The 27971-nt window shown below is 43.0% G+C and overlaps 1 protein-coding gene across 3 annotated transcripts in view; it reads left to right on the top strand.

Annotated features, from left to right (window-relative positions):
* The window catches only part of LOC134346869 (contactin-associated protein-like 5), a 1934616-nt gene that overhangs the window by 1587461 nt on the left and 319184 nt on the right, over positions 1 to 27971 (top strand). For all 3 annotated transcript variants that reach the window (XM_063048675.1, XM_063048674.1, XM_063048673.1), the window contains one exon: positions 4411 to 4650. In XM_063048675.1, the coding sequence (XP_062904745.1) occupies positions 4411 to 4650 (240 nt within the window). The remainder of the gene's footprint in view (positions 1 to 4410; positions 4651 to 27971) is intronic.

Below are 27971 nucleotides of genomic sequence, written 5' to 3'. Positions count from 1 at the left end.
CAATATCTAACAATCTCTACTGTGCTTCAGAAGGTGCTGGTGAACTTTATCCTGCATGGTGAGGATCCTCTCATAGTTATAATGTCTTATAGTGTATTGAAGCTTGCAAGTTCATTTCACTTCGGAATTAGATTTCAGTCACACCAGCTGTGGCAACAAACGAAAATGCTAGTGTGCTGCAGTCAGTTAAGCATCATCTATGAAGAGGAATGGACAGGCAGCATTTCGTGTCAAGACCCTTTATCTGGACACCATTTGTGGGTCTAGACACATGGGCTTAGATCTCCGCTCACATCACTGGATCATTAATCCAGAGCTCTGGTCACTAGTTCATTGGTCATAAGACATTGGAGAAGGATACTTCACCATTCCCACATGGCTGATTTATAACCACTTTCAATCCCTTTCTCTTGCCTTCTCCCTGTAACCATTGACGGACTTACCAATCAAGAATATATCAATCTCTGCTTTACGTATACCCAATGACCTGGCCGCCAGAACCACCTGCAGCAATGGATTCCACAGATACCCCACCCTCTGGCTAAAGAAGTTCCTCCTAAACGAACATCCCTCTATTCTGAGGCTGTGCCCTCTGGTCCTAGATGGTCCCCACTACAGGAAACCATCTGTCCACGTCCACTCTATCGAGGCTTTTCGATATTCAACAAGTTTCAATGAGATTCCCCCCCCCCACCTTCCATTGTTTTAAACTCCAGCGAGTACAGTCCAGAGCCATACAACCCTTTCATTCCTGGATATTTCTCGTGAACCTCCTCTGGACTGTCTCCAATCCCAGTATACCCTTTCTTAGATAAGGGGGCCAAAACTGCTCATAATACTCCAAGTAGTACTAACCAATACTATATAAGGCCTAAGTATTATTGAAAAAGTAATAATGCAAGGCTTATTGAGAAAGTAAAGAGGCATGGGATCCAAGGGGACATTACTTTGTGGATCCAGAACTGGCTTGCCCACAGAAGACAAAGAGTGGTTGTAGACGGGTCATATTCTGCATGGAGGTCGGTGACCAGTGGAGTGCCTCAGGGACCTGTTCTGGGACCCTAACTCTTCATGATTTTTATAAATGACCTGGATGAGGAAGTGGAAGGATGGGTTAATAAGTTTGATGATGACACAAAGGTTGGGGGTGTTGTGGATAGTGTCGAGGGCTGTCAGAGGTTACAGCGGGACATTGAGAGGATGCAAAATTGGGCTGAGAAGTAGCAGATGGAGTTCAATGCAGATAAGTGTGAAGTGGTTCATTTTTGGTAGGTCAAATATGATGGCAGAATATAGTAAGACTCTTGGCAGTGTGGACGATCAGAGGGATCTTGGGGTCCGAGTCCATAGGACGCTCAAAGCAGCTGCGCAGGTTGACTCTGTGGTTAAGAAGACATATGGTGTATTGGCTTTCATCAATCGTTGAATTGAATTTAGGAGCCGAGAGGTAATGTTGCAACTATATAGGAACCTGGTCAGACCCCACTTGGAGCACTGTGCTCAGTTCTGGTTGCCTCACTACAGGAAGGATGTGGAAACCATAGAAAGGGTGCAGAGGAGGTTTGCAAGGATGTTGTCTGGATTGGAGAGCATGCCTTATGAAAACAGGTTGAGTGAATTTGGCCTTTTCTCCTTGGAGCGACGGAGTTTGAGAGGTGACCTGATAGAGGTGTATAAGATGATGAGAGGCTTTGATCGTGTGGATATTCAGAGGCTTTTTTCCAGGGCTGAAATGGCTGCCACAAGAGGGCACAGGTTTAACATGCTTGGGAGTAGGTGCAGAGGAGATGTCCAGTGTAAGTTTTTTACACAGGGAGTGGTGAGTGCATGGATTGGGCTGCCGGCAGGGGTGGTGGAGGCGGATACAATAGGGTCTTTTAAGAGACTTTTGGATAGGTACATGGAGCTTAGAAAAATAGAGGGCTATAGGTAACCCTAGTATTTTCTAAGGTAGGGACATAATCAACACAACTTTGCGGGCCGAAGGGCCTGTATTCTGCTGTAGGTTTTCTATGTTTCTATTAAATCCCCATCCATGGTCAGTTCATTCAATGATTTAATGGGAAAAGGTCTTTGACTTGAATATCAGTAATTATTTAATCTGGAGGTGTGCCTACTCACTCATCCAAAATTCCTTTAACACAATTTCTATACATCTATTTTCATCACAAAAGGAAAATATTGTAAACTCCAAGTTTTTCTTGTACAAACGTATATTTCTATATTTAAGTTGCATTCAGAAGTACAGGGGTAGAATGGTAGCATCACGATTAGCACAATGCTTTACAGCACTGGCTGTATGATTATAAGATCCCGCTGCTGTAAGAAGTTTGTACATTCTTCCTGTGACTACGCAGGTTTTCTCTGGGTCCGCTGGTTTCTTCCTGTAAGACCATAAGATATAGGAGCAGAAGTAGGCCATTCAGCCCCTTGAGTCTGCTCTGCCATTCAATCATGGGCTGATCCAATTCCTCCAGTCATCACCACTCCCCTGCCTTCTCCTCATACCCTTTGATGTCCTGGCTAATCAAGAACCTATCTATCTCTGCCTTAAATGCACCCAATGACTTGGCCTCCACAGTGGCTAGTGGCAACAAATTCCACAGATTTACCACCCTCTGACTAAAGTAATTTCTCCACATCTCTGTTCTAAATGGACATCCTTCAATCCTGAAGTCATGCCGTCTTGCCCTAGACTCCCTACCATGAGAAATAACTTTGCCATATCTAATCTGTTCAGACCTTTTAACATTCGGAATGTTTCTATGAGATCCCCCCTCATTCTCCTGAACTCCAGGGAATACCGCCCAAGAGCTGTCAGACGTTCCTCGTACGGTAACCCTCTCACTCCTGGAATCATTCTTGTGAATCTTCTCTGAACCCTCTCCAGAAGATTCCCACATTCCAAAGGTATATGTTTCAGGTTAGTGAGATATGGGCATGCTAAATTGGCACAAAAAATGTGATGATACTTGTGGGCTGCCCTGCAAGAACCTTGCTGATTTGATTTGATACCAGTGACGCATTTAACTGTATGTTTCAATGTCGTGACAAATAAAGCTATTCTTAAAATATTTGGAGGCCTTAAATGGGGTAGCTGTTGCAATTTTGCTTTACTGTCTAGAGCATCTAAAACTGGGAGCCTCAGGAGAGAGGACTGGCTATTGATGACTGAAGTATAGTAAACTTTACTCAGATGTTTATAAATCATTGTAATCCTTAAATTCAGAGACTGTGAATGTTCAATTCAAGAGACCATTCAAGACTGAAAATGAGAGGCCTTGGAGATCAAGAGTATTGGGGATAAATTTGGGAAGTTAAGATCAGAATAGGGAAGAAATGCAATCTAAGCGTCTTTGACTGCGGAATGTTTGTTGGTGCTATATGGGATGTTTTGAGTATCTCTGAAACTGCCTGAGGGTCTCATGCAAAAAGGTCTTTAGAGCTTACAGAGGATGGTGTGAGAAATAAAAACATCTAGTGAGTTCTATGGGTGAAAATGCCTTGTTAATATGTGAGGTCAGAGGAAAATAGCTGGACTGGCTCAAGCTTACAGGAAGGCGACAGTAATTCAAATAACCATGCAGAGGTGCACAGAAGAGCATCTCTGAATGCAGAACATGTCGAAACTTGAAGTGGATGGGCTACAGCAGCAGAAGAGCACCCCAGGTTCCACTCCTGTACCTAATAAAGTGGCCACTGAGCGCATGTCATGAAATTTGTTATTTTCTGACAGCAATACATTGCAGTACATCACAAATACTATAAATAACAATAAGAAATGTATATATGTATTTAAATTACATTAAATAGGTCATGCAAAAATAGTGAGGCAGTGTTCATGGATTAGTTCATTGACTGTTCTGAAATCTGATGGAGGAGGGGAAGAAGTTGTAAAAGATTGTGCGTGTATTTCTGTATTGTTTTTATCTTTTATGGAATACTGGGGAAAGATCTGGGAGGATGGATTGGTTTAGAAGTACAAGAGATTCTGCAGATACTGGAAATACAGAGTAACACACACAAAATGATGGAGGAACTCAATAAAGTCAGGCAGCGTCTATAGACAGGAATACACAGTTGAGGAAGACACAGTCAGCATTTTGGTCTGAGATCCTTCATCAGGACTCAATGAATAAAAGTCCTGATGAAGGATCTCAATCCAAAATATTGACTGCTTCTTCCTCTCCATGGATACGACCTGACTTGCTGTGTTCCTCCTGCATTTTGTGTGTGGATTGATTTGATTTTGCTTCAAGGTATATGATTTTCTTTTATTCACAGCTTTTATGTGTTGTGTTCATCATCTAGGTAGATGATGCATATGCCAATATATGATTTCCTTTAATTTTTTTCAATAAGCAAAAGGAGCATGAAGTAGAATTCTAATTTGTATGATCTTATTTGCAGGAGGAACAGCTTCAAGGCAGAGAGGGTTCATTGGATGCATTCGGGCTTTACAGTTGAATGGGGTGAACCTCGATCTTGAAGAGCGAGCCAAAATGACTCCTGGAGTTAGACCTGGTTGTCCTGGGCACTGCACCAGCTATGGCAACCTGTGTCATAATGGAGGGAGATGTATAGAGAAATATAATGGATATTCATGCAACTGCACTTCGTCTGCATACGATGGGCCATTCTGCAAGACCGGTAAGACTAGAACTTTGGGTACAATTGTTTATGTCACTATACCCGTCCCAAGTATTTTGCAAAAGTTCATTGCATTGGAAACTCAGCCCTGGACAGTAACAACAAATGTGAAGCATTGTAGCTGTTCCGTCTTCCACATCACTTCCATATGTGAGTTCAATCAATATGTCAATCAATATTCCTGTGACTTTTCACATTCTGATAACTGTTCTGCGGCAGAGAGTTCAGAACCATTGGACTTAATTGATGGCAAAGAAATGCAAATGGCATGTTATTTTGTTTTGCAACATAAATAGTGGATAAATAAATTGGTAAATTAGCTTTCTATTGTCACGGATACCAAGTATGATGAAGAACTTGTCATCCATGTCATCTATGCAGATCAATTCATTACCATGTTGCATTTAAGTAATGCAAGATAAATCATTAACAGAGTGCAGAATAAAGTATTAGCATACCTTAAAAGTGCAGTGCAGGTCATCAGTAAGGTGCAAGATCAGACTTAGATCATTTGTAAGGTCAAAAGTCCAATTGGAAGCTGTCCTTGAAGTTGGTTACACAGGCTTTTTTGTCCTCTGCCCAATAGAAGAGGGCAGAAGAGAGAATGTTTACAGTGGATGACATCCTTGCCTGAATAAAGCCACCAGCATAATCAATGAAAAGTATAGATAGATTCTAAAGAGGGGAGGCTGGTTTCCAGGATGTGTTGAGCCGTGCCCACAACTCTCTGCCAGTTATTGTGGTCACGTGCTGAGCATTTGCACACTAAACCAGATAGGGTGCTTTCTAGGGTGCATCAATAAAAATTGATAAGGGTTGGGCAGGAACCTACCAAATCTCTTTAGCCTCCCAAGGAAACAGAGGTTTTGGTGAGGTTTCTTGCCCATGCCATTGACACAGTTGGACCAGGACAGAGTGCTGATGACATCTAGGCAGGACTATATGCATCGTCCACCTTTTTGAAGTCATCGACCAACTCTTTTGATACACTGATATTAAAAGAAAGGTTATTCTTATGATATCATGTCATTCAGCTCTCTTTCTTTCCTGTGCTCTGACTCATCATTATTTGAGATATAGCCATACAGTGATATATTCCATAAACCTGTAGCTGGAGTTAGTGCAGAATCTGGCCACGCAATCATAAGTGTACAAGGAATAGATTAGAGAGCTGAGGATGCAACCCCGTGGATCACCAGTGTTTAGAATAATTGTGGCAGAGGTGTTGCTGCCTATTCATACTAATTGCAGTCTGTTGGTCAGGATGTTAAGGATCCAGTTGCAGAGAGAGGGGTTAATGTGTCACATCAATGTCCTTTGCAGTTTTGGGACCCCTTATCTAAGAAAGGATATGCTAACATTGGAGAGGGTCCAGAGGAGGTTCATGATAATGATCTCAAGAACTAAAGGATTAACATTTGCGGAGTATTTGGTGACTCACTGGAGTTTAGAAGAATGAGGAGATTTTCTCATTGAAACCCGTCAAACACTGAAAGGCCAAGATAGAGTTGATGTGGAGAGATGTTTCCTATAATGTGACAGTCTAAGAAATGAAGGCGGAGCCTTAGAATACAAGGACACCCCTTTAGAACCGAGATGAGGAGGAATTTCTTGAGTGAGAGGGTGGTGAATCTATAGAATTCATTGCCACAGATGGCTGTGGAGGCCAAGTCATGGGTATGCTTAAAACAGAGGTTGCTAGATCTTTGGCTAAGATGTCAAAGATTACATGAAGAAGGCAAGAGCATGGGGTTGAGGTGGATAATAAACCAGCCATGATGGAATGGCAGAACAGACTTGATGGGCTGAATGGCCTCATTCTGCTCCATTGCCTTATGGTCTCATTTCTCTCAGTGCCTTTTTGGTGTTGAGAGATGAAAGTGAAAGGAAATAAACAGAGAAGTTTCCACAAACCTAACAGCTGAAGAACCAGCCTTAACGAGGAATATCCAGGAGTACTGAGTCTTCAGAGTGTTCTAAGTCTGGGTTAGACCCTTTCATTGCATCATCAGGAGGAGTGCAAATGTGGAACTATTTAAAAATAACAAACATTCTAATGGGGTGCTGTTACTAGCTGGAGCTGGTGTAAGTAAGAAACTGCAGGACAAACAGATTAAGGGGATCAGACAAAATAATGAAGTTGATATTATTGATTGGTGGGTCAGACTCAAGTGGCAGTTTGGCCATGTTGCCGTATCTCTTGTCTTCTGCTCTGTAAGTGCTCCCTCTCAGAATGTTCTTTTGGAGGTGTTTCATACAGAAGAAATTTGGTTTAAAATGTGTCAGACACTTTGTTGGAAATATCAGTTTCAACAATAATTTTTCTGTTCTGCTGTATGTAGTATTCTGCAAACAAATCACCTCCAAACATCATCTCGCCTGTCCTCATTTTCCTTCAGCAACCACTATGTTTTTGTTTAGTTTCATTCTTCAAAGGAGTACAGTCTTTTGTTTTGTCATATTTCTGATACGTCCAAGATACCCTGAAGTGGGAGGGTGAGGAGCCAGAGGTCATGGTACATATTGGTACCAATGACATAAGTAGGAAAAGGGAAGAGGTCCTGAAAGAAGAATATAGGGAGTTAGGAAGGGAGTTGAGAAGAAGGAGCGCAAAGGTAGTAATCTCGGGATTACTGCCTGTGCCATGTGACAGTGAGAGTAGGAATGGAATGAGGTGGAGGATAAAAGCGTGGCTGAGGGATTGGAGCAGGGGGCAGGGATTCAAGTTGTTGGATCATTGGGACCTCTTTTGGCGCAGGAGTGACCTGTACAAAAAGGACGGGTTGCACTTGAATCCTAGGGGGACCAATATCCTGGCGGGGAGATTTGCGAAGGCTACCGAGGAGACTTTAAACCAGAATGGTTGGGGGGTGGGAATCAATTTGAAGAGACTAGGAGAGAGGAGGTTAGTTCACAAATAGAGAAAGCTAGTAGACAGTATGTGAGGGAGGATAGGCAGGGGACAGAGAATGGGAGCACTCAGACCGAAGATGTAGGGGAGAAGGAAGAAAAAGATAACAAAGTTGTTTGGTCCATTAGGAATAAACACAGAGTAAGAGGTGGAGAGTTTCTAAAATGCATCTATTTTAATGCTAGGAGCATTGTAAGAAAGGTGGATGACCTTAGAGCATGGATTGATACCTGGAAATATGATGTTGTAGCTATTAGTGAAACATGGTTGCAGGAGGGGTGTGATTGGCAACTAAATATTCCTGGATTTTGTTGCTTCAGGTGTGATAGAATCAGAGGGGCAAGAGGGGGAGGTGTTGCATTGCTTGTCAGGGAAAATATAATAGTTGTGCTTTGGCAGGATAGATTAGAGGACTCGTCTAGGGAGGCTATTTGGGTGGAATAGAGGAATGGGAAAGGTGTAGTAACGCTTATAGGGGTGTATTATAGACCACCTAATGGGGAGCGAGAATTGGAAGAGCAAATTTGTAAAGAAGTAGCAGATATTTGTAATAAGCACAAGGTTGTGATAGTGGGACATTTTAATTTTCCACACATTGACTGGGAAGCCCATTCTGTAAAAGAGCTGGATGGTTTGGAGTTTGTAAAATGTGTGCAAGATAGTTATTTGCAGCAATACATAGAGGTACCAACTAGAGAAGGGGCAGTGTTGGATCTCCTGTTAGGGAATGAGATAGGTCAGGTGACGGAGGTATGTGTTGGGGAGCACTTCGGGTTCAGTGATCGCAATACCATTAGTTTCAATATAATTATGGAGAAGGATAGGACTGGACCCAGGGTTGAGATTTTTGATTGGAGAAAGGCTAACTTTGAGGAGATGCAAAAGGATTTAGAAGGAGTGGATTGGACAATTTGTTTTATGGGAAGGATGCAATAGAGAAATGGAGGTCATTTAAGGGTGAAGTTTTGAGGGTACAGGATCTTTATGTTCCTGTTAGGTTGAAAGGAAAGATTAAAAGTTTGAGAGAGCCATGGTTTTCAAGGGATATTGGAAACTTGGTTCGGAAAAAGAGAGGGATCTACAATAAATATAGGCAGCTTGGAGTAAATGTTGTGCTCGAGGAATATAAAGAATGTAAAAAGAAACTTAAGAAAAAAATTGGAAAAGCTGGAAGAAAATATGAGGCTGCTTTGGCAAGTAAGGTGAAAATAAATCCAAAGGGTTTCTACAGTTATGTTAATAGCAAAAGGATAGTGAGGGATAAAACTGGTCCCTTAGAGAATCAGAGTGGATGGCTAGGTACGGAGCCAAAAGAGATGGGGGAGATTTTGAACAATTTCTTTTCTTCGGTATTCGCTAAGGAGAAGGATATTGAATTGTGTAAGATAAGGGAAACAAGAAGGGTAGTTATGGAAAGTATGATGATTAAAGAAGAGGAAGTACTGGCACTTTTAAGGAATATAAAAGTGGATAAGTCTCCGGGTCCAGACAGGATATTCCCTAGGACCTTGAGGGAAGTTAGTGTGGAAATAGCAGGGGCTCTGACAGAAATATTTCAAATGTTGTTAGAAACGGGGATAATGCCAAAGGATTGGCATACTGCTCATGTTGTTCCATTGTTTAAAAAGGGTTCTAAGAGTAAACCTGGCAATTGTCAGCCTGTGAGTTTGACGTCAGTGGTGGGTAAATTGATGGAAAGTATCCTTAGAGATGGCATATATAATTATCTGGACAGACAGGGTCTGATTAGGAACAGTCAACATGGATTTGTGCATGGAAGGTCATGTTTGACAAACCTTATTGAATTTTTTGATGAGGTTACTAGGAAAGTTGACGAGGGTAAAGCGGTGGATGTTGTCTATATGGACTTCAGTCAGGCCTTTTACAAGGTTCCACACTGAAGATTAGTTAGGAAGGTTCAATCGTTAGGTATTAATATCGAAATAGTGAAATGAATTCAGCAGTGGCTGGATGGGAGATGCCAGAGAATAGTGGTGGATAACTGTGTGTCAGATTGGAGGACGGTGTCTAGTGGTGTGCCTCAGGGATCTGTAGTGGGTCCAATGTTGTTTGTCATATATATGAATGTTTTGGATAATGGGGTGGTAAATTGGATGCGTAAGTATCCAGATGATACTAAGATAGGTGCAGTTTTAGATAATGAAGTAGGTTTTCAAAGCATGCAGAGAGATTTAGACCACTTAGAATAGTGGGCTGAAAGATGGCAGATGGAGTTTAATGCTGATAAATGTGAGGTGCTACATTTTGGTAGGACTAATCAAAATAGGACATACATGATAAATGGTAGGGCATTCAAGAATGCAGTAGAACAGAGGGATCTAGGAATAATGGTGCATAGTTCCCCCTGAAGGTGGAATCCCATGTGGATAGGGTGGTGAAGAAAGCTTTTGGTATTCTGGCCTTTATAAATCAGAGCATTGAGTATCGGAGTTGGGATGTAATGCTGAAATCGTATAGGGCATTAGAAAGGACAAATTTGGAGTATTGTGTACAGTTCTGGTCACTGAATTATAGGAAAGATGTCAATAAAATTGGGAGAGTACAAAATTGATTTACTAGAATGTTGCCTGAGTTTCATCTCCTAAGTTACAGAGAAAGGTTGAACAATTTGGGTCTTCATTCTTTGGAGCATAGAAGTTTGAGGGGGGACTTGATAAAGGTATTTAAAAGTATGAAGGGGATAGATAGAGTTGATGTGGATAGGCTTTTTCCATTGAGAGTGGGGGAGATTCAAACAAGAGGACATGAGTTGAGAGTTAAATGGCAAAAGTTTAGGGGTAACATGAGGGAGAACTTCTTTACTCAGAGTGGTAGCTGTGTGGAACGAGCTTCCAGCAGAAGTTGTTGAGGCAGGTTCGATGTTGTCATTTAAAGTTAAATTGGATAGATATATGGACGGGAAACGAATGGAGAGTTATGGGTTGAGTGCATGTTGGTGGGACTAGCTGAGAGTAAGAGTTTGGCACAGACTAGAAGGGCCAAGATGGCCTGTTTCCGTGCTGTAATTGTTATATCAGTATATGGTTATATTTTTGAATAAGAACAATTAACATTGTCTCTATTCCCTCGCTGCACTGATCACATAACTGAAGAGCTGTTAGAATCATTATTACAGGTTTACTGAAAGAAACCATTATGAGGAAATCATAAATCAGCCAAGTGAAATTGAATTAAGGGATGTGGTAACACTTTTTTGGCTTCAGGTGTCTTACTTTAAGAAAACAACCAAGTGAGATTAGCTGGAAAACTAGATTATTTTTTTATCATTATCTTTACTTAATAGAAGGATTTTAAATGCATGCATGTTCTCACTGGACTCAACTATTGTCTGCTCAATATTCAGTAATTATTTGAAAACAGATGTTTGGTGAGAGGTAATAAATAGACCTTATGCTTATTCCAGATGCCACACTCTAGATTCCAGATGGCTATGCCAAAAAAGACCTTGTCTTATAACAATCCAGAAGGAATCCATTTGGCCCATTGGATTTATGCTGGCTTTTAGAGAAACAATCCCATTAGTGCTACTTAATTTCCCTGTAGCCCTGTAACTTGTTCTCCCCAGAGCCCAACCTATCTGGCAGTATTTTACCCAGCTCCTTCTCTTCTCACCACTACCATTGGGTGGGAGGTACAGGAGTCTTGGGTTCCATGTCATCAGATTCACGAACAGTTGTTGTTCTACAACCATCGTGTTCCTGGACCAGCATGGATGGTTTCATTCGCCTCAGTGCCAAACTAACTCCACAGCCTGTACACTCACTTTCGGAGACTCTGCAGCTCATGCTCTCAGTATTATTTGTTTACTTTTTTTATTATTTGCACAATTTGTTCTCTTTTGTACATTGGATGTTTGTTGGTCTTTATTCTATGTGGCTTTTCATGGATTCTATTGTATTTCTCTGTTTTCTGAGGGTGCTGCACAAACATGACTCTCAAGGTTGTAACTGGTATACATACTTCGATGATAAAACTTACTTTGAACTTAGAACTTACATAATCAGCTGCTTTGTCACTCGCCTATACTAAACCAGTCTTCCCTCCATGGAATCTGTATACACTTTCTACTGTCTCAGAAATGCAACGAACATAATCAAAGGTTACCACACTAAACCTAGATCAAAAGATGCAAAGGCCTGAAAACACACCCCACCAGGCTCAAGGACAACTTCTATCCTGCTTTTATCTTGAACAGAACTCTTGTGCAATAAAGACTAACTCCTGACCAAACAATCTAGCTCATCATCACCCTTGCACCTCATTGTCTGCTTGCACCGTACTTTCTCTAACTCTAGCACAAAGTTGTGCATTCTGTTCTTGTTCTTGCCTTCGTACTACCTGATGTACTTCTGTTTTGAAACTTTCTGTATGGATGCGCTAGCGATAGAGAGAGCACAGAGAAGATTCAATAGGAATGTAGAGCTGTAAATATAAGGGTAGGTTAGATTGTCTGGGTTTATAATCAATGGAACATAGGAGCCTAAGGATAAATAGGTTTATAAAACTATAAGGGGCATATGTAGGAGAGATAGTCGAAATCTTATCCTATGACAGAGGAATCTAAAACTACACTCAGTGGCTACTTTATTTTGTATACCTATACATCTGCTCGTAAATCCAAATACCTAATTAGCCAATCATGTTGCAACTACTCAATGTGTAAAAACATACAAATATGGTCAAGAAGTTTACTTGTTGCTCAGGCCAAACATCAGAATGAGGAAGAAATCTGATCTAAGTAACTTTGACTATGGAATGATTGTTAGTGCCAGACAGGGTGGTTTGTGTATCTCAGAAATTGCTGATCTCCTGAGATTTTCATACACAACAGTCCCTAGAGTTTACAGAGAAAGGTGCAAAAGACAAAACAAAAATCAAGAGAGCGACAGTTCTGTGGGCAAAAATTCCCTGCTCATGAGAAAGGTCAGAGGAGAATGGCCAGACCAATTCGAGCTGACAGAATGGTAACGTCAGCTCAAATTTCTATGTGTTACAATAGTGATGTGCAGAGGAGAATCTCTGAACACACAACACATTGAAACTTGAAGTGGATGGGCTACAGCAGCGGCGTATGTTCCAAGTGACCACTTTATTAGTGACAGGTGGTCTGTGATAAAGTGATCGCTGAGTGTAGATTGCACAGGATTATGGTGAGGAAAGATATTTAAATTCAGATCTGAGTGCTGAGTTTCTCACTTGGAGGACTGAGGTTGCCTGGAACAAGCTGACAGTGGAGGTTGTAGGAGCAGATATAACTGCAATACTTGAAAGGAACTTGGATCGGAAATTAGAAGCACAGCACAGGCCTAATGCAGACAAATGGGATTGGTGCATATAAGCAGAATGGGGCAATAGGCTCATTCTTGTGCCATACATATTTTGATTGAATAACAGTCAGATTTATTATCACTGACCACGTCATGAAATTTGTTAAATTATGGCAGTAATGCAGTGAAATTGGTAATTGATAATTAATTTATGGATGTCACATGGGTACATTGAAAAACTCTAGAATATATGTCACCCAGACAGATCAATCCATACATATACACATTGAGATGGTAGTAAGAAATAACAGAACACAGAGAGTGAAAGTTACAGAGAAAGTGCAGTACATATAGACAATTAAAGCACAAGGCCATAACAAAATATTATCACTGCTGTTGGTTTATCCTTGCCATGTGTACTGCAATACAGTGAAAAGCTTGTCTGACATACGATTCAGACAGATCAAATCATCACACGTGCATTGAAGTAGAACAAGGTAAAGCAATAAAAATGCAGAATGTTGTTTTTGAGTGACCCGCCGAGCTGGCTTGTTAGCTTGCGGACGCTTTGTTACCCAGCAAGGGAACATCATCAAGCAATCATCAGTGCGACTCCGAATGAAATGTTGGTGATCTCCATTGTTCGGTGTGTGTGTGTGTGTGTGTGTGTGTGTGTGTGTGTGTGTGTGTGTTTGTGTGTTTATCTGTTTTATCTGTTTGTGTGTTTGTACATACATGTGCCATTTCTACTGGTTACCGATTATGTGACACACATAAAAGTTGCTGGTGAACGCAGCAGGCCAGGCAGCATCTCTAGGAAGAGGTGCAGTCAACGTTTCAGGCCAAAACCCTTCGTCAGGACTAACTGAAGGAAGAGTGAGTAAGGGATTTGAAAGTTGGAGGGGGAGGGGGAGATCCAAAATGATAGGAGAAGACAGGAGGGGGAGGGATGGAGCCAAGAGCTGGACAGGTGATAGGCAAAAGGGATACGAGAGGATCATGGGACAGGAGGTCCGGGAAGAAAGACGGGGGGGGGGGAACCCAGAGGATGGGCAAGGGGTATATTCAGAGGGACAGAGGGAGAAAAAGGAGAGAGAGAGAAAGAATGTGTGTATAAAAATAAGTAACAGATGGGGTACGAGGTGGGAGGTGGGGCATTAGCGGAAGTTAGAGAAGTCGATGTTCATGCCATCAGGTTGGAGGCTACCCAGACGGAAAATAAGGTGTTGTTCCTCCAACCTGAGTGTGGCTTCATCTTTACAGTAGAGGAGGCCATGGATAGACATGTCAGAATGGGAATGGGATGTGGAATTAAAATGTGTGGCCACTGGGAGATCCTGCTTTCTCTGGCGGACAGAGCGTAGGTTTTCTGTGAAACGGTCTCCCAGTCTGCGTCGGGTCTCGCCAATATATAGAAGGCCACATCGGGAGCACCGGACGCAGTATATCACCCCAGCCGACTCACAGGTGAAGTGTTGCCTCACCTGGAAAGACTGTTTGGGGCCCTGAATGGTGGTAAGGGAGGAAGTGTAAGGGCATGTGTAGCACTTGTTCCGCTTACACGGATAAGTGCCAGGAGGGAGATCAGTGGGGAGGGATGGGGGGGATGAATGGACAAGGGAGTCGCGTAGGGAGCGATCCCTGCGGAATGCAGAGAGAGGGGGGGAGGGAAAGATGTGCTTAGTGGTGGGATCCCGTTGGAGGTGGCGGAAGTTACGGAGAATAATATGTTGGACCCGGAGGCTGGTGGGGTGGTAGGTGAGGACCAGAGGAACCCTATTCCTAGTGGGGTGGCGGGAGGAATGAGTGAGAGCAGATGTACATGAAATGGGGGAGATGCGTTTAAGAGCAGAGTTGATAGTGGAGGAAGGGAAGCCCCTTTCTTTAAAAAAGGAAGACATCTCCCTCGTCCTAGAATGAAAAGCCTCATCCTGAGAGCAGATGCGGCAGAGACGGAGGAATTGCAAGAAGGGGATGGCGTTTTTGCAAGTGACAGGGTGAGAAAAGGAATAGTCTAGATAGCTGTGAGAGTCAGTAGGCTTATAGTAGACATCAGTGGATAAGCTGTCTCCAGAGACAGAGACAGAGAGATCTAGAAAGGGGAGGGAGGTGTCGGAAATGGACCAGGTAAACTTGAGGGCAGGGTGAAAGTTGGAGGCAAAGTTAATAAAGTCAACGAGCTCAGCATGCGTGCAGGAAGCAGCGCCAATGCAGTCGTCGATGTAGCGAAGGAAAGGGGGGGACAGATACCAGAATAGGTACGGAACATAGATTGTTCCACAAAGCCAACAAAAAGGCAGGCATAGCTAGGACCCATACGAGTGCCCATAGCTACACCTTTAGTTTGGAGGAAGTGGGAGGAGCCAAAGGAGAAATTATTAAGAGTAAGGACTAATTCCGCTAGACGGAGCAGAGTGGTGGTAGTGGGGAACTGATTAGATCTGGAATCCAAAAAGAAGCGTAGAGCTTTGAGACCTTCCTGATGGGGGATGGAAGTATATAGGGACTGGACATCCATGGTGAAAATAAAGCGGTGGGGGCCAGGGAACTTAAAATCATCGAAAAGTTTAAGAGCGTGAGAAGTGTCACGAACATAGGTAGGAAGGAATTGAACAAGGGGGGATAAAACCATGTCGAGGTATGCAGAAACGAGTTCGGTGGGGCAGGAGCAAGCTGAGACAATAGGTCAGCCAGGACAAGCAGGTTTGTGGATCTTGGGTAGGAGGTAGAAACGGGAAGTGCGAGGTGTGGGAACAATAAGGTTGGTAGCAGTGGATGGGAGATCCCCTGAGCGGATAAAGTCGGTGATGGTGTGGGAGACAATGGCCTGGTGCTCCTTAGTGGGGTCATGATCGAGGGGTAAATAAGAGGAGTTGTTGCTGTGCCTCGGCAACGTAGAGGTCAGTACGCCAGAATACAACAGCACCCCCCTTATCGGCGGGTTTAATAATAAGGTTAGGATTAGTGCGGAGGGAGTGGAGAGCAGAGCATTCCGAAGGAATGAGGTTGGAATGGGGACAAGGTGCAGTGAAGTCGAGACGGTTGATGTCCCGTTGGCAGTTAGCAATAAAGAGATCCAGAGCAGACAGAAGACCAGAGCAGGGTGTCCATAAAGAAGAGGAGGGTTGAAGACGGGAGAAGGGGTCATCGGTGGGGGTGGAAGAGTCCTTGCCGAAGAAGTAGGCTCGGAGACAGAGACAGCAGAAGAAAAGTTCCGCATCATGGCGAACACGGAACTCGCTGAGGTATGGGCGAAGGGGGACAAAGGTGAGGCCCTTACTGAGGACAGAGCGCTCTGCCTCCGACAGTTGAAGGTCGGAGGGGATGGTAAAGACCCGGCACAGATGAGAGCTGGGATCAGAGGCGGGAGGAGGGAGGCTGGGTGTGTCAGTGGAGAGGGGATGATTGGGGTGAGAGGAGGATGGAGCATCTGAGGGCCCAGGAGCTGACGGTGGGATCTGAGGGAGATGGGGCTGCGGAGTGGTGGTGGGGAAAGGGGAGACAGGAGTCACGACAGCAGCACATAAAGACCCGGCCGGTGCTCCCGATGTGGCCTTTTATATATTGGCGAGACCCGACGCAGACTGGGAGACCGCTTTGCTGAACACCTACGCTCTGTCCGCCAGAGAAAGCAGGATCTCCCAGTGGCCACACATTTTAATTCCACATCCCATTCCCATTCTGACATGTCTATCCACGGCGTCCTCTACTGTAAAGATGAAGCCACACTCAGGTTGGAGGAGCAACACCTTATATTCCGGCTGGGTAGCCTCCAACCTGATGGCATGAACATTGACTTCTCTAACTTCCGCTAATGCCCCACCTCCCCCTCGTACCCCATCTGTTACTTATTTTTATACACACATTCTTTCTCTCACTCTCCTTTTTCTCCCTCTGTCCCTCTGAATATACCCCTTGCCCATCCTCTGGTCCACCCCCCCCGTCTTTCTTCCTGGACCTCCTGACCCATGATCCTCTCGTATCCCTTTTGCCTATCACCTGTCCAGCTCTTGGCTCCATCCCACCCCCTCCTGTCTTCTTCTATCATTTTGGATCTCCCCCTCCCCCTCCAACTTTCAAATCCCTTACTAACTCTTCCTTCAGTTAGTCCTGATGAAGGCTCTGGGCCTGAAACGTCGACTGCACCTCTTCCTAGAGATGCTGCCTGGCCTGCTGTGTTCACCAGCAACTTTTATGTGTGTTGCTTGAATTTCCAGCATCTGCAGAATTCCTGTTGTTTACCGATTATGTGATCCGCAATTGGTTCATTAAAATCTAATTAGGTGATAAATGTGTTCAGGGCTGAGCTAGTCAACTGTTATGTAGAATTAACGTCGTCCTCATTGATTGACGCGTGTAATCAGGTGTGAATTGGCTCTGGATTGACGATTTGCCGCTGAAGTGGGATGTAAACTGGGTTCATTTCAACGCGCTTGTTGATAGAATTCTGTGTGGTGAACAACACCTCTAAAAATTCTCGGGCTTGGCCTAGGATAGTGACATTGGTCCACACAGAATTCTATCAACAAGCATGTCGAAATGAACCCAGTTTACATCCCACTTCAGTGGCAAGTCGTCAATTTAGAGCCAATTCACACCTGATTACACGCGTCAATCAATGAGGATGACTTTAATTCTACATAACAGTCGACCAACTCAGCCTAGACAACAATTATCACGTAATCGGTTCTTAACCAACCAATCACAGATCACATAATTGTTAACCAATAGAAATGGCTCATGTACACACACACACACACACACAAATAAATCACAGGACACATAACAGACGAACAATGTAGATCACCAACGTTTCATTCAAATTGCACTGATGATGTTGCCTAGCTGGGTAACGAAACGTCTGTAAGCTAACATGCCAGCTCAGCGAGTGACTCAACAGCAACATTATCAACCCGAGCTATGAATCTTTTCCAACATCTTAACAATGCAGAATAAAGTGTACAAGTTACAGAGAAAGATTCAGATTCATTTATGTACATGCACATCGAAACAGGCAATGAAATATGTCATTTGCGTCAACAACCGACACAACCTGAGGATGAGCTGGTGGCAGCCTGCAAGTGTCACCAGATATTTCAGCACCAGAAAGGTAAACAACAAAATGCAAGATCAGAACTGGGTAGATTGTGAGGTTAAGATTTCATTTTTATCGTATAAAAAGTCCATATATGACTCTTGAAACAATGCTGCCCTTGAACCTGCTGGTATGTTTTTGTTATATACTGTCCAATGGGAGTAGGGAGAAAAGAGAATGACTGAGGGTGGAAGGGGTCTTTAATTAAGTTCCCTTCTTAGCCTGAGCCAGCAGAAATGAAAGTCAATTGGTTCATTGTTGTCACATGTACAAACATAAATGCAAGGATGAAATGTTGAGGCTTTATAAGGCATTGGTCAGAGCGTGCTTGGAATATTGTGAGCTGTTTTGAGATTCTTATCTGAGAAAGCTCTTGCTGTTATTGGAAAGGATTCAGTGGATGTTCATGGGAATTATCCCAAGAATGAAAGGGTTAACATTTGAAACACATTTGACGTCTCTTAGCCTGTACTCACTGAAGCATAGAGTAATGATGGGGGTGTGGGATCTCATTGAAATGTATTGAATATTGAAAAGCCTGGTTAGAGTGGACTGGAAAGTATATTTCCTATAGTGGGGGAATCTAGGACCGGTGGGGGCGGGGGGGCAGCCTCAGAATACAAAGATGTCCATTTAGAAAAGAGAAGAGCAGGGACTTCTTTAGCCAGTTGAGGATGACTTTGTGGTACTCATTGCCACAGCTGGCAGTGGAGGCCAATTCATTGGGTATTTTTAAAGCAGAAGTTGAGAGGATTTTTATTAGTTAGGGTAGTTAGGATGTCAAAGTTTACGAGAGGAAGGCTGCGTAATGGTGTTGAGAGGGATAATAAATCATCCATGATGGAAAGGCAGAGCCGACTTGATGGGCCAAATGGCCTAATTCATATCCTATGTCTTAAGGTATTTGATATCATATGTGAGAACAAAATGTGTAGTTATTTATGGAGTTTGTGGTTTAGGATGAAGATGTCATTTATGAATAAAGACTAAATACTCCCTGGGTAATTTTCATTCTTCACCGATCAGCTGGCTGTGTCCCAAATTTTGAATTTCTTCACTAATTATCTTTCCTATTTATCTTCTCCTTAAAGAAGCTTCTTCATATGTTTTTCATTAACTGTAATTTTGAGCACCTGTTGTAATATTTCCTCATATCAACTCAGTACTAAACATTGTTTGATAATATTCCTGTGATGACTTAGTACATGTATTTAAAATTGGAATTTGTGTATTATTATCACGTGAACTAAGATAGAGAAAACACTGTAGTTTTGCAGTCCATCTCTACAGATTATTTCAAACTATAAGTACATTAAAAAGTGAGGCCCTCTGTTGGTTGGTGTTGACCCTGGATGTTGCGCCTAGTTATCTGTGTGATACACAGGTCAGGGCAGTATGATGCAGGAAGCTCCCATCTCCACATGGCTGCAGAATTCAAAGGAACGACAGACACTGACAAAGTTTGGCACCAGCATTTCACAGGAGTTGCTAGTGAGCTTCAAACTCGGCGTAGGATTGCCTTAGGTACTCCAACTCTGGAACTTTTCTTGGGGTAAATCCCAAAGCCTTCCCCATGAGTGGCTATAGCCATAAGGCAGTGGAAGTTTGAGATCAGAGTTTTTCTTCTCCTAGATGAATCGTCAACCCTGGCTGATGAGCCCCATTTTCCCAAAACAACTGGTTTTAAGATGCCAGTGACCTGCCTTTGCCCGTTCTCCAGTCAGTAGAAATGGTTCCACTGGGCTTAGTAGCCAAGCCGTTACAGGAAGGCCAGGAACTGGACTTGGTTGTCAGAGACTATATGAGATGCACACCATTGGTGTGCCTGCCCTACTCCCTCTCTGGGCTAAGACAAGTACAAAGGTTTTAAAAAAACCAAAGAGAATGAAGAACATAGTGCTATAGTTACAGCAAAAACACAGTGCAGCTAGTCAATAAGGTGCAAGGTACATGACAGCATAGATTGAGAGGCTGAGTTCATCTTTACTGTACAAGACTCTGTTCAATAGGTTTATAACAGTGTGATTGAACCACTCCTCGAGCCTAGTTGTATATGTTTTCAAGATTTTGCATGTTCTGCTCTGCAGAAGAGGGCAGAAGAAAGAATGTCCAGAGTAGGAGAGGTCTTGCCTGCTTGCTTTTATGATGCTTTGAGAAGTGTAGACAGTCTGAGGAAGGGAGACTGTTTTTCATTCAAGATTGTTTATTGACATACTTCAGTACATGAGTGTAAAGTAGAACAAGCTGATTGTTACTCCAGACTTAATGCAGTATAAAAATCACAATAGGCATGAAGAACACTGCAAGGAAACAGGAAAAACATAATGATTTTGAACGTCAAGGGCAGGTTACTGGCTATAAAACACAATGTACAAGATACATAAACTGATTATACTGCCTGTACATAAAGTGAAGTAGGTACTGTGTGTGTAATGATGGTGTGTGGGTTAGTGGCTGGAGGTGTTGATCAGCCTGATAGCTTAGGGAAAGTAACTGCTTTTGAGTCTGGAGGTCCTGGTGTGGTTGCTGTGTAGCTTCCTCCCTGATGGCAATGGGAACAACAGTCCGTAAGCAGGATGTGTGGATTCTTAATAACATTGCCGACTTTTTTTCTGGCACCTTTCAGTACTCTGCCTCAAAGTTCAAAGAAAATTTATTGTCAAAGTACATATATGTCTCCTTATATTACTCTAAGATTCATTTTCTTATTGGTATTCAGAGTAGATACAAATAAATCCATGGAATAAATGAAAAACTACAGACACCCAAAGACAGACAGTAACCAATGTGCAAAAGAAAACAAACTGTATAAATACAAACAAAAAAAAGTAAAGATAGAGAGAGACAGATGGATGAATAATATTGAGAACGTGAGTTCTCAGTCCTTCAACGTATATCCATATGTTGTGGAATCGGATGAGTGTTGAGGTGAGATTGGTTCAGGAGCCTGAAGGGGTAATAACTGTTCCTGAACCTGATGGTATGGGGCCTCAGGCTCCTCTATCTCCTTCCCGATAGCAGTAGTGAGAAGACAGCATGGCCTGGGTGGTGGGGGGTATTGCATTGTTATCTGAGATTAAATTATTTGTTCCCATGGTGTGGGTGTCTCTGGCAATGTCAGCATTTAGTACACATTCCCAATTACCTCTGTAATAAGGAGGTAGTTAAGTGTCTCCGATTAGATTCCATTTCTCGTCATTCCTTTACTTCATCCACCCAGCCACTTATTCATCTCCCTTCCCCCACCTACCCACCTTTCCCTTTACCTGGTCTCACCTATCACTTGCCAGCTTGTACTCCTTCTCCTCCCACACCTTCTTATTCTGTCGTCTTCCATGTTCCTTTCCAGTCCTGCTGAAGGATTTCAGCCTGAAATGTTGACAGCTTATTCCCCTCCATTGATGCTGCTTGACCTGCTGAATACTTGCAGAATTTTGTGTGTGTTGTTAGGTGTCAACTATATTGTGTATTTAGAATTGTATTTCTGCCAGACCAGATAATGAACACAGACTTCCTTTCCTGAAGGACAGCTATGAACCACATATGATTTAGAACAATCTAGCTTTTTTTTAAAAGTTGGAGACAAGAGATTCTGCAGAACTTGAAGCAAGACGCAGAAGGAAGTGATAGGCAGGTTGTAAGGGTGGGGGGGGAGTGAGGGGGTGAAAGGGCCACCAGAATGAGAGAGAACAAAGGGTTGGTGCAGGTGGAGGGAGGAGAAGGAACAGAATGGATTTGTTACCGGAAGAGAATGTGTGAGAGGGGAACCGGAACAGGGAATGGAAAATAAAGAGGTGGCAGGTGTTAGGAATCACCAGATGTTAGAGAAATCAGATGGAATATGAAGTGCTGTTCCTCCAACCTACACTTAGCCTCATCATGGCAGTAGAGGAGGCCATGAACAGACAGGAAGTGGAATTGAAATGGATGGCTACCAAGAGATCCTGCCTGTTGCAACGGATGAAGTGAAGATGCTTAACAAAGTGCTCCCCCTGTCTGTGTTGTCTCTCTGATGTAGAGGAGGTTGCACCAGGAACACTGGATGCAATAGACGACCCTGACAGGTGCACAGGTGAAGAGTCACCTGAATGGATTGCTTAGGATCCTGAATGGTGGACAGAGGGAAGGTGTAGGGGAAGTTAGTAAGGAGACCTGTGGCAAGGGAGGAGTGGATAAGCAAGTTAATGTGGATCTAATCTGAATCTGAACTGCGTCTGCTTCGTATCATCGAACCAATTCTGAAGCCACTTTCCTAGCTTTCCCTGAATCCCGTGCATTTATACATTATTAAAATTCAAATACGTACAGTGCTGACCAAGGTCTTAGCACATATATAGCTAGGGTACCCAAGACTTTTGCACAGTACTGTATATTGGTTAAAATAGCAAGGTGGTTGGGAACTAGAAATAAATCTTTGGCTTTGTATTAGCTCAGGTTTATCAAGTATTATTTGACAATTGGAAAGACATAATTTACAAGACTGTGCAAAAGTCATAGGCACCCTAGCTATCTAAATGTGCCTAAGGCTTTTGCACAGTACAGTACATTTAAAATTTGACCCAACGAACATTGAAAGTATCAACATAGTTATCACAGTCATCTTTTCAGCTGCCAGGATATTTTTATAACTTTGAACTGAATATTGCAATCAATTTCTTGTTTGAGGGCAACATAATTAAATTGGCAAAAGCATGGGATGGAAATCCTGCTTTAACATGCAGCGCATCTTTTCAATTGTGCAAGAGTAAAATACACGAACAATGAGAGGCAGAGAGACTGCTGAGCAATAAACCATAGTACCTTAAAGCCACTTCCAGTGTTAGCCACCAAGAGGAAAGATGGTGACATAACAAGGGTGTGAAGCAGAGCAACAGAGGAAGATTATTTTGAACAATCTTAGCCATTCATAATTTTGTACACAGTAATTAGATTTTGGAATCATTATCAGACTTTCCATCTCTGCAGGTTGTGTTCTTGAGCAGGATCCTGTGAACTTTCCTACCAATGACAGTAAGCTGACATTTAGACACTTCAGTAACAAGCTGGCATTAAGAGGCATTTAGACAACACTTAACAAGTTAGTAGATGGGCAGAAGAAGTTGGCATGGACATCATGGGCCAAAAATCCTATTTCAACGCTGACTGATTCGATGACGATTTCCTCCTGGTGATGATTATCTCTCGCCTTAAATACTGGCACGACATTAGCTATTGACCAATGCTCCTGTACAAAAGAATTATTAAATATGTTTAACAATAAAGTGATATCCATCAGTAAGGACTTCCATCACCCAGGACATGCTCTCATCTTATTACTGCCATCAGAGAGGAAGTACGGAACCCTGAAGATACATACTTGTAGCTTATGAAACAGATTCTTCCCCTCCGCCCCAAGATTACTGAATGAACAATGAACCGAACTATGAACACTACCTCATGATTTTTGCTCTCTTTTTGCACTGCTATTTAATTTAATTTGTATCTATATATACATACCTCTCTCCCTGTCTTGTATGTGTATGTATTTACATATATATATAGAGAGAGAGAGAGAGAGAGAGAGAGAGGAGAGAGAGAGAGATGGATATATTCTTATTATAATGTATTGCATATTTTATGTATTGCACTGTACTGCCATAAAACAACAAATTTCACAGCATATGTCAGTGATAATAAAACCTAGTTCTGATTCTCATTTAGTGTCTGCTATCTATTGCTGAGAGACTGAGGAAAACAATGCAGCAACCTTCACGGCTTCAGGATTTCCCAGAGTGAATCATGCACCAATTCAAAGTCACCACAGTTGTAAAGCAAAATATAATGTTTGTGGCGGGGTAAATGGCTGACACCAGGAGAATCCACAGCTTTCTTCGAATATTCCCACAGGGTCTTTGCATTCTCCCGAGGCGATAAAAAGGCTTTGGTTTAAAACTTTGTTGCAAGACAGCATAATAAACAGCTCCCAGCCTCCTAGCACCATACTGTCAACCTGGATTTAGTGCTCAAAATCTCCGGAGTAGGATTTGAACTTACAACCTTGCAGATGTGGCATTGAGATAAGGCTGTTGCCAACATGGGACAGACTAAACCACCAGTGATTCAACCTTCCCTCCAACATAACACAAGGGAAAACAAGTATCTACTGTTATACGACCAATAACATCTTCTCCTTCAGCTCACAGGAAACGTGTGGCAATGTACACTCAGTGGCCACTGTATTAAGTACACATGTACACCTACTTGTTAATGCAAATATCAAATTAGCCAGTCATATGGCAGCAACTCAATGCATAAAAGCATGCAGACATGGTCGAGGTTCATTTGTTGTTCAAGCCTAACATCTAGCTGGGGAAAAAATATGACTTTGACCATGGAATAATTGTTGGTGGCAGACAAGGTGGTTTGAGTATCTCAGAACCCGCTGATCACCTGGGATTTCATGCACAATAGTCTTTAGAGTTTCCAGGGAATGATATAAAATACAAAAAGCATCCAGTGAGTGGCTGTTCTGTGGGAAAAAATGCCTTGTTGGTGAGAGAGATCAGAGGAGAATCAAAGGTTCAAAGGTTCATTTATTATCAAAACAGGTAACTCTGAAATTTGTCTTTTCCAGATAGTCACGAAACAAAGAAAGAACGTGAAAGTCATTCAGAGAGAAGCATCAAACCTACCCGCCACACCACACAAAAAAGAACAGTATCCCGACCATCAACTCCCAAACCCCTCCCTCCAGAACAGAAACATCGACCCCTCACTCCACACAAAAAGACTAACAGAACATCAACCCACAAGCACCCTCTCCTCGCACAACAAAACACAAAAGGAACAGGTGATAAAAACACAGAATATTAAAACATAAGTCTGAAAAATTCCACAGCCCATAAACGCGATGTCCAATCCATAAATGCAGAAGCCACGATACCATCCTGCGATATCACCAACATTCATCGAAAGAGAGAGACGCCACATGAGGCAGAGAGGCCTACCCAACTGCCACAGAGAGCCACACAATGATTGGCCACTCACAGATTTCTTCTCCGGCAGCAATCAAAAGGAAGGCAGTCAGTGCTGAACTCTCACTCGCCTTCCGCATTTGCCTCAATGTCTCAATCTTCCTCGATGCTTTAATCAGCGCATAGTGTATGCTTTAATTGGAGAAATAAAGTTGAACACCAGCTCATGTCCGATCTCAAAGTTTTTTCGCATCAAGGCTGTATGTGCTCACCTCCCGGAATCTTCTCAGAGACAGCAAAGTGCTGGATCACTTAATCAATCTCCAAACTGTAAATCACAGGCTCTAACAGTCCCAGAAACACATCTAAGGTGAAAAAAAGATATTTTTGTGGGCTATCTGGAAGCTGCGGACCAAGCGAACATTGTACACTAGCAGCATCTTGACCGGAATAGCCAGACAGATTCAGGATGACAGGAAGACCACACTAACTCAAATAACCATGCATTACGACAGTGATATACAGAATACACAAACGTTGAACCTTGAAGTGAATGGGGTGCAACAGCAGAAGATCATGAAATACACTCAGTGGCCACTATTTTAGGTCCGGGAGGTACCTAGTAAAGTTGCCGCTGAGTATATATTCAGGTCAACATTGTCAAATTATTATATCAAACCATGTCTTTGGTTCACATTATTTCCTGACCTTTGAATATGATTGTTAAAGGCTGGTAAGTATCCTTAGTTCCCTTAGAAGACACTTCCTTCTAGAACAGGAGTTCCCAACCTTTTTTATACTATTGGGCCAATACCATTAAGGAAGGGATTCATAGACTCCAGGTTGGAACCCCTGTTCTAGAGCAAATTGAAAGGACACTTTGGAAAACAGTTAATCAACCACATTGGTGTGGTCCTACTGAGGGAGGTAGAGTGGCAGAGGGGCTGCAGGGTCATTGCATCACAGCACCAGAGACCTGGGTTCAATCCTGAGCTTGCCTACCGTGAATTAGTATTGGTTTATTATCGCCATGTGTACCATGTGTATAGTGAAGAGCTTGTCTTGCATACAGTTTCTACAGTACAATCATTATACAGTGCATTGAGTTAGAATGAGGTATAATAACAATGCAGAATAAAGCGTAAAAACTCCAGTGAAAATGTAGTGTGGGTAAACAATGAAGTGCAAGCAGGTAATGAGGTAGATTGTGAGGCCAGGAGTCTAGTCAAGGGTCTGATAACTGTGGGTTAGAAGCTGTCCTTGAACCTGGTACATACTTTCAGGGTTTTGTATCTTCTGCCTGAAGGGAGAAAAAAGAATGTCTGGAGTAGGTTGGGTCTTGATTATGCTTTACTGAGGCAAAATATAGACAGTCTGTTGAGGGAAGGCTAGTTTCTGTGATGTGCAGAGCTGTGTCTGCATGTGGTTTTTTGCAGTCACAGGCAGAGCAGTTGCCATACCAAACCAATATCTATCCAGACAGAAAGCTTTCCATGATGCATCAATAAAAGACTTGATAAGGGTCAACAGAGACATACTGAATTGCTTTAGCCTCCAGAGTAATTGGAGACGTGGTGAGCTTCCTGTGTGTGTGTGTAATGGCCATCCACCCTGTGATTGTGCTCTTGGGTGCTCCAGTGTTCACCATATGGACCATCTTCTCAGCATTACTTCATTTAGGGTAATTGTATCACCAAGGATACCTGTCACCCAGGCCATTCCCTTTGCTGTCTTCTACCTTCTAGGAGAAGACACAGGAGTCTGAAAGTCCCGATGACCAGACTCAAAGCAGTTCCTTCAGTACAGCTCTGGACTTCTAAATCAACCAGTTCTTTCGCACCTCCTTCTTGGTGGTATTGCCATATTCTTGTACTCTTAATTCTACCTCTTTTGGTTATTCTGTTATTGTTACTTTAGCATTTCTTTCTGAATTCATTCAGATGACACTCCAGTCTTTGGCAGCATCCTGTGGCTTTCCGTGCATTGATTCAATTTCCAATTCACACTTCTTAATCGCATGTATATCAAAACATACAGTGAAATGCACAATATGTACAAGCCAGCGAGCACTGTGAGGGTCATGTTTTTTGACTTCTCCAGTGCGTTCAACACCATCCGCCCTGCTCTGCTGGGGGAGAAGCTGACAGTGATGCAGATGGATGCTTCCCTGGTATCATGGATTCTTGATTACCTGACTGGCGCAGACCACAGTACGTGTGCTTGCAACACTGTGTGTCTGACAGAGTGATCAGCAGCACTGGGGCTCCACAGGGGACTGTCTTGTCTCCCTTTCTCTTCACCATTTTCACCTCAGACTTCAACTACTGCACGGAGTCTTGTCATCTTCAGAAGTTTTCGGATAACTCTGCCATAGTTGGATGCATCAGCAAGGGAGATGAGGCTGAGTACAGGGCTACAGTAGGAAACTTTGTCACATAGTGTGAGCAGAATTATCTGCAGCTTAATGTGAAAAAGACTAAGGAGCTGGTGGTAGACCTGAGGAGAGCTAAGGTACCGGTGACCCTTGTTTCCAGCCAGGGGGTCAGTGCGGACATGGTAAAGGATTACAAATACCTGGGGATACGAATTGACAATAAACTGGACTGGTCTAAGAACACTGAGGCTGTCCATAAGAAGGGTCAGAGCCGTCTCTATTTCCTGAGGAGACTGAGGTCCTTTAACATCTGCCGGACGATGCTGAGGATGTTCTACGAGTCTGTGGTGGCCAGTGCTATCATGTTTGCTGTTGTGTGCTGGGGCAGCAGGCTGAGGGTGGAAGACATCAACAGAATCAACAAACTCATTTGTAAGGCCAGTGATGTTGTGGGGATGGAACTGGACTCTCTGACGGTGGTGTCTGAAAAGAGGATGCTGTCTAAGTTGCATGCCATCTTGGTCAATGTCTCCCATCCACTACATAATGTACTGGGTGGGCACAGGAGTACATTCAGCCAGAGACTCATCCCACCGAGATGCAACACAGAGCGTCATAGGAAGTCATTCCTGCCTGTGGCCATCAAACTTTACAACTCCTCCCTTGGAGGGTCAGACATCCTGAGCAATAGGCTGGTCCT

Source organism: Mobula hypostoma, chromosome 5 (genome assembly GCF_963921235.1).
Source record: "Mobula hypostoma chromosome 5, sMobHyp1.1, whole genome shotgun sequence".
NCBI classification, from domain to species: Eukaryota; Metazoa; Chordata; class Chondrichthyes; order Myliobatiformes; family Myliobatidae; genus Mobula; species Mobula hypostoma.
Note: the sequence above shows the minus strand (reverse complement) of the source record. Positions and strands in the feature narration are given on the sequence as shown.